At 37.7% G+C, this 7,864-nt stretch overlaps 1 protein-coding gene across 1 annotated transcript; it reads right to left on the minus strand.

Moving 5' to 3' along the window:
- Positions 1-253: 253 nt before the first annotated feature.
- LOC149805379 (uncharacterized) lies at positions 254-1,397 on the minus strand. Its single transcript, XM_089936173.1, has 2 exons — positions 1,223-1,397; positions 254-792 (listed from the first exon to the last, which is right to left on the minus strand). The coding sequence occupies exons 1-2, from the start codon at positions 1,289-1,291 to the stop codon at positions 337-339; spliced, it is 525 nt and encodes a 174-aa protein (XP_089792299.1). The 5' UTR covers positions 1,292-1,397; the 3' UTR covers positions 254-336.
- Positions 1,398-7,864: the final 6,467 nt, after the last annotated feature.

Here is a 7,864-nt window from a genome sequence, read left to right on the forward strand (position 1 = left end):
GATTATAAATTTGTAGGGATTAATTGTTTTGCTAGAAAATGATACCTTTTCAATCATTAAGTTCAACTTTATCCATTTTATCTTTGAAATGCTGTCTCTAAATAATACTTGTTTAATGTAAGATATATAAGATATAGCAATAAAATGTGTTTAAATCAAAGGTCAGTGAGATGACCTCGAATAATTGCCGAGAAACAAATAATATTTTTCTACAGTCTTACTTTCATTCAATAAAAAAAGATAATACCCGCAAACGCTTGTGTTTCAATTTTATGAAATTATATAAAAAAATGGTGAGTTGAGCGTAACAAATTGTTGCTCTTGTCCCTCGTCTTACTAATGAGGAACACTCCAATCACTCTTAGAAAGCCCTGGTGGAGTGGATATTCCTCTTTCTCCGACACGCATGTTTAAATTGTCATTCATCCCGGCTCGGTAAATGTTCGTAGTGCGTGGTGTGTTGTCCAAATCGGCGCTGCTCCTTGGGGATTCGCAGTCAGGTCGGTCGAACCCAGAGCCGCGCCGGGGACGGTTCTTATGTGAGGGTGGAGGATCCTTCGTTCCGTCGCGTCGGTCCATGATAGATTCATTGGACATGCTGGATGCTGACCGACTGTAAAGGTCTTCCACTGGACCTCGTTTGGACTGAATGAGATTCCAGGCCCCATATCCGGCTCCTGCTACAACAACAGATCCGAGTGCAGCTACAACACCTGCGAGAACTTCATTCCCCCAGGCCTTCTCCTCTACATTTCCAAACGAACAGTTACATTGAGGACTGACAGTACAGGACTGTAAAAAAATTAATAATACACGTCAGCTTATATCGCTAGATTAAGAAAAACTGTTTAAATTGTTGACAATACGATTCACGTTTTCTCATCTGAACTTTGGTCATACTTGAAACGATGCGTTTAGAATTTTCCCTTATTTACGTTAAAAAGTAGAGGAATAAATATTTCAATAATACATATAAACAGGCAGACAATAGATATAATCATAAATTGACAGACTGAGAATCACACATGCAAAAAGACGAACGAACGAAGAGTATGGCAGACGAATAAATAGAAACATGGCACCAAGGTAGGAGAAAACGGGCGAGCTGACAAACGGATAGACGGACGGAAGATTGACGGACAGACCAGATAACACCGTGAGGTAGAGAAAAGGAAAACGATAGAAACGCAGACAGGCAGACGACAAATTAAAGCCAACTCACCTCTCCACTGATAAATGCAAACAAGATTAAAAAAGTCACAAAGCCTGTTAAACGTTCCAGAAAAGACATTGCAGAAGAAACCTATGTCCCGTTGATTTGCAGTTGAAATGGATCGCGTATCCCTATTGTCTGTAGCGATTTATTCAGACTGGAACTACGAAAGCTCTTGATCAACATTGATAACAAACAAGGTTGCCGTTGTAGGACATGCGTATCGTTTATCTGTCATTTGTTGACATATAGTTTAACTGGGGATTAAAGAAACCCCTCCTTATCGATCTTTTGCAATGAAAGCAACTCAATTTGAATTAAAGCCAACAAGCATTGATTCTGAGCCTTTCTGAAAATTTGACTAAAAATTTCTGAAATGATATTAAAATGTATTATTACTGTGAACGACCTTTCGAACGAAGCAGGAACTGAATAAATTGAAAGTTTGTAACAGATTCTTGTAAACTAAATTCCGGAAAGATACGCATATGTGCATTACATGAGCTTGACGTTACATAGTAGTTGCATTTTGTTTTCTGTATATAATACAAACAATCCATTTAAACGAATGCAATAAAATTTCAATATGTAAATTTTATAATAAAAACTATTCTCTAAAGGTCTTACAATGCGTTACAAAAATATAAAAGCAAGTTTGTCTAATTGAGTTGGTCGTGCCAACGTATTATATAATTTCGAAATCGAAAGCGGAATGACCTTGTATGCACAAAATAGTAATATTTTAAATGACTTATGTTCTTCATACATACACCTCACTTTATGTTCTAAATACTTGTAATCATCAGGTGATTTTGAAACCGAACGCTGAGTGACCTTGATAATAAAACGTGGTTGCATTTTAAAGGAAATGTTATTCATGCAGACACCGTACATTTTCATTCCAAACGTTTGAATTCTGGTTGTTTTGCCAATGTTATTTTCCACGCAAGGTGCGCCTATTTCTATAAAGAAGAGAAAAAAGGAAGGAAAGGAAGGTAAGAAACATACTAATAGGATTTGAAGAGCTCTTGAGTGCATTTCAGTACCCTTAACTGGACTGACATGGCTATAAACATTATTACGTGCATAGATACCGAATGAGCCGGTTCTCTGTTTTACCATATCAGGAATGTGGCATCAGTAAGGGACGCCTATCTCTAGTACAAAACACTGTATCTAAAGCATGTGTTTATTCAATGTATCCATATGACAAATAACAAGGAGGTCCAGTCAGAACTTCTTAGTATGAAACAGTCGGGTGCACGGCAATATGAAAGATAAATGAGCATGTCAGTTAATCGTCCACATATCGATATTTATGTTGTGCGTCTGTTTCTGTTTGAAGATCATGCCCTATCACCGATGATCAAGAAGTTTAAATCACTTTATTAATACTATTCTAAACTCAAAAGGTTATAACTACATAGCTTTAACACCTGAAAGCACCTTTAAGGCTATTATTAGGCACACAAGGGGGGGGGGGTATTATGAAGAAGAATTTTAAAAAATTATTTCCAAACCTTGCTGTTTATTCTCTTTTTGGTTCTTTAAATATTGATAATTAATTTATGTTTATATCAGAGTTCATTAAATCATTTAAAACGGACATACTTGTTGAAATTTGAACTCAGTACTAATGATGGAAAAAAACGCCTAAGAAAATTAAAGATTATAGGTTAATACAATTCATTTCTTTTGATGTCGGTTACTATATCAACTGAGTTACTTCAGAATGAAAAAAAAATATATACAAATATCCTAAATATTAAAAAGAACATCATTAACAAAATAATCAAAAGAGAAGATAATCCTGATACAGGTATTTCGAATCAGAAAAAATTGTAGGTTTATTACAGTTTTAATTTTGAAATGTCGTGAAGTAGTCCATATATATTCGTAGCTCGTGTACGAACTTTTCAAATTCGCTCATTTTGGTTAAGAAGTGTAACTGGTCTATACACACTTAAAATCAACATCTCCAATTTCTAGCCTCTTTCCACGTTGTTATTCTGACATGGGAACTAAATTATATACGTCATCAAAAGGTAAGATCTCTCGCTCCTGACACATCAAGTTTCTGCTACTATCATAATCTACCAAATGCGCACGATGTAAAAGTTAACATATTCTACAGAGATCTTCGTGTTGTAAATAAGACACTATAAAGTTTCTTTCTCTTGCCACTTCTTTCGTGTAAAGTTTCTAGAAAGGAGTAAGGATAGGGCCTGCATACGGAGCCCACGAGCTAAGCTTTGCTGTGAAACGTGCGAAACTGAACCTGCAGTCAAACAGATGACGGTATATCTCGCAGAATGATTTGTTATAGCGTCATAATAATTCGTGCACAAAATGAGTAAAACTCAATACAAACACACATCCTACAATCCAGTTACAACGTTTTCAATTAAAATCCAAACACAACCCTTACTATCAAGCACAAGGTTTTTTTTTATTACAATCCAAATACTCACCCTGATATTCAGCACTTGCGTTTTATTACCATCCAGCACACCACATATAAAAGCATCAAAATGCTTTTTGATTAATATCCAATCACGCACCTAGACTAAGAAAACGAAAAGGATTTAAGTGCTTGTATACAAACGCACTATCACACGGAGCTGGGACGTTTTTACAGAGAAACTAGTATGCCATCTCACATATACTATTACAAAAAAGAGAAAAGGTAAGAATTTAGCAAATATGATAGTATATCTCTATTTGAGATACTAGAATGTGGCATTGCTTCACTGCTTCTAAAAGTTGTTCTTTCGGCATGTTCGTGTACTAATTATCAATTACGACAAGCGTGCCTGGACGTGGACATGACGCAGTATGATAATATATTGGTGAATATTGGCAGATTCTTCAACCTACCAGAGATATCAAATCAGATGTCGTCTACTTCCTTTCACAATGATCTTATTCACCTGACAAACCCGTCACAAACAAGTATATTGAAAAGATTTTATCTGGTCTGATTCCAAGACGGCACTTGGATATGACGCAGTATGATGACATGTTGGTAATTATTTGTCAGATCGTTCAACCTACCGTTACATATCAAATCAGCTAACATCTACTTTCTTTCATTCCTACCAGAGTCACTTGACAGACCCGGGCACAGAAAATTTATTGAAAAACATGCACGCTATTTCTACTGAAATCAAACCAAAACATATCACGTGAGTAAGCACTACCCAATTACGCAATGCCAACATAGCCAACAGAAAAGAACCGAAGGTGCATTGTTGCTGCTGTTATAGGGTTGAACGCCATTTTTCAGCACAGGATATGCTATACATGGCGGCCAGTGCAAATCGTGGAGGAAGAACCCAGGAAAACCCCGGAAAAAACCACCGACCCAGGAGAAGCTACCGGCAAGCTTTCTCACATGCATTGGCCGAGCCCGAGATTAGAACCCACGCAGAGATGAGATGGTAGTGATCCGTAACGGTGAGCACTTTAGACAACTCGGCCACTCGGGGCCCCTTAAGAGGTGTGATACTAGCTTGTAATGGTTAGAAAAGCAACCAAAATGCACATAATATATCGCATGGTTATTGCGGCAAGCTCGATCGCAATATAAGGCTCTGGAAGATGGACACATCGATAAAACAGCAGTACTTACATGACAGACGCGATGTGCCTACCTGTAAAATAAACATTAGGTACATCAGTTTGGGTAAAATGAAAATACATTTACCTCGGTCAGAAGTATGTATCATCCTCTTGGTGATGTTTGTTCTGAGTGTCTTACCGTCCAAATATGAATTCTTTATGTACATGCCAAGGGGTTTTGTGTGTGTGTGTGTGTGTGTGTGTGTGTGTGTGTGATTTGGAATTTTAACGTACCTTTACAATGTTCCAGTCATATCGCTGTGATGTCTGTAGTGTGGTAGTTTATAGTGATGTCTAGCACTGGGACATCATGCCGCAGACATTTAGATTGATGTCCCACCCAGTCACGTTATCCTGACACCAAGCTGACCAGTCCTAAATCTAACCTCTTAATACTGAGCGCCAAGCGATAACGCTGTTAGTATCATTTTTTAAAGTCTCTGGTATGACTCGGTCGGGGATCGAACCCACAAGATCCTGCATCTTATGCGGACGATTTAACCATTAGGCCATCGACGCGGTCACTAAGGTTTTAATTTCTCTTTCTCTAGCTCGGAAATAAATGTTAAAACATCTATCCCATATTCTTTCCCACTTGGAGAAAAAGTATACACTATGCACCTTTGTACTTGAAAGAGAAAAGTTTACAACTTTTCAACCTCAATATGAACTAAGACTTAAGAGACCAAATTAATCCAACCTTGCAGTATGGTCGTTAAAATAATAACTATCAAAATTTCTACCTCCCAAGTAATTGAACTTAAAGTTGGATAAAAAGATGTGTGGTTTGAGTCGCCCGACCAGGGAGGTGTAGTGACCACTAATGTGCTGTGTTGTGGCAGCAAAAACAAACAGCCATTTTTTAGGGACAGCCAGATCGCTATACAGGAGAGATGTTAATCATATTTGCCGAAAGTTTAAGTTTGTGTACATTTATTTGCATTGTGGGCTGTTTTTACCTTTCCCACATAAACTAAAACTTAAAATCCTTAACCCTGTCTGCTTTACGTGATAGTATGTGTAAGACGGTAGAGTAGTGTGTCTATAAATTAGTATTAAGTGTTATGTGCAAATACTGCCACCTTCTTCGTTGGATATTATGGGTGCATGTTTTGATGGTAATCAAAAAGCAGCTTGTTGGATAGTATGTGTGGTGTGCTGGATAGTATGTGTGGTGTCCTGGATAGTAATTAAACAGCAGTTTGTTAGATAGTATGTGTGGTGTGCTGGATAGTAATCAAACAGCAGTTTGTTAGATAGTATGTGTGGTGTGCTGGATAATAATCAAGAAGCAGTTTGTTGGATAGTATGTCTGGTGTGCTGCATAGTTTGTGTGGTGTGCTGGATAGTATGTGTGGTGTGCTGGATAGTAATCAAGCAGTAGTTTGTTAGATAGTATGTGTGGTGTGATGGATAGTAATCAAAAAGCAGTTAGATAGCATATGTGGTGTGCTGGATAGTAATCAAAAAGCAGTATGCTGGATAGTATGTGTGGTGCGCTGCATATTATGTGTGGTGTGCTGGATAGTATGTGTGGTCTGCTGGATAGTAATCAAACATCAGTTTGTTAGATAGTATATGTGGTGTGCTGGATAGTAATCAAACAACAGTTTGTTGGATAGTATATGTAGTGTGCTGCATAGTATGTGTGGTGTGCTGGATAGTAATCAAACAGCAGTTTGTTAGATCGTATCTGTGGTGTGCTGGATAGTAATCATAAGCAGTATGTTGGATAGTATGTATATGTGGTGTGGTGGATAGTAACCAAAAAGCAGTATGCTGGATAGTATGTGTGGTGTGCTGGATAGTAATCAAACAGCAGTTTGTTAGATAGTAGGTGTGGTGTGCTGGATAGTCATCAAACAACAGTTTGTTAGATAGTATGTGTGGTGTGCTGGATAGTAATCAAACAGCAGCTTGTTAGATAGCATGTGTGGTGTGCTGCATAGTATGTGTGGTGTGCTGGATGGTATGTGCGGTGTGCTGGATAGTAATTAAACAGCAGTTTGTTAGTATGTGTGGTGTGCTGGATAGTAATCAAACAGCAGCTTGTTAGATAGTATGTGTAGTGTGCTGGATAGTAACCAAAAAGCAGTATGTTGGATAGTATGTGTGGTGTGCTGGATAGTAACCAAAAAAGCAGTTTGTTGGATAGTATTTGTGGTGTGGTGGATAGTAATCAAATAACAGTTTGTTGGATAGTATGTGTGGTGTGCTGGATAGTAATCAAAATCTCTAGTGCTGTATAATAGGATGTGAGTTTGAATTGCAATTAAATAAAAACGTTACTGGACTGTAGTTATTGTGTTTCGACTGTCTGTAATCACATAAGCGTTTGCTGGATAATAGGGTGTGTGTTTGGATTGTAATAAAAAGCAGGTGCTGGATTGTGTATGTGGTATGTTTTTTTTTTATTGCAATCAAAAAGTGTGTTGCTGGATGGTGTGTGTGTGTGTGTGTGTGTGTGTGTGTGTTGTAATTAAAAAGCGGGTGCTGGATAGTAGGGCTGTGTGTTGCATTATACATACAAACTTTAACATTACATTTTTTCTTGTCCCTATAAAACTTTTGACCCCATAAACCGTTTGAACTATGCAACATTTAACCCCACGAACACGTTTGACTCTGTAACACCTTTGATCCAATAATACCATCTCCAATACTAAATCTTTTTTAGGATAGCATTTTCCCTTGACCCCTAATCGTCACAACCATGTACACATAGGATAAAGTCAAATCCCGTTAGGGGTTAATCGCCCCATACAATTACTGGCCGATATTTAGGACAATGCAATACGTGAGAACTAGGCTGCTAACTTTGCTGTACATGGAAATAACGCTGACATGACAACAAAAACCTAGCTGGCATATGTCTTAATTTAGGGCATTAGATAAATTTGTCAATATTATCGATAGAATTGAAAAAGAATCGATAGGGGCATAAAAGAAAAGCCAAATATATGTCAAACTGTAACAATCGATTCGGTATATCCAAGTGGATTAACTGTCCCCGGGAGATTATTTCCAGTG

The sequence above is a fragment of the Sinohyriopsis cumingii genome, chromosome 2 (genome assembly GCF_028554795.1).
Source record: "Sinohyriopsis cumingii isolate HCF-2022 chromosome 2, ASM2855479v2, whole genome shotgun sequence".
NCBI lineage: Eukaryota > Metazoa > Mollusca > Bivalvia > Unionida > Unionidae > Sinohyriopsis > Sinohyriopsis cumingii.

Excerpts from the sequence above, each read along its gene's own strand:
- LOC149805379 (XM_089936173.1), bottom strand. The coding sequence starts at position 1,291 with ATGTCTTTTCTGGAACGTTTAACAGGCTTTGTGACTTTTTTAATCTTG. Across the intron at positions 793-1,222 it reads TTGCATTTATCAGTGGAGAG|TCCTGTACTGTCAGTCCTCA; the intron begins GTGAGTTGGCTT and ends ATTTTTTTACAG.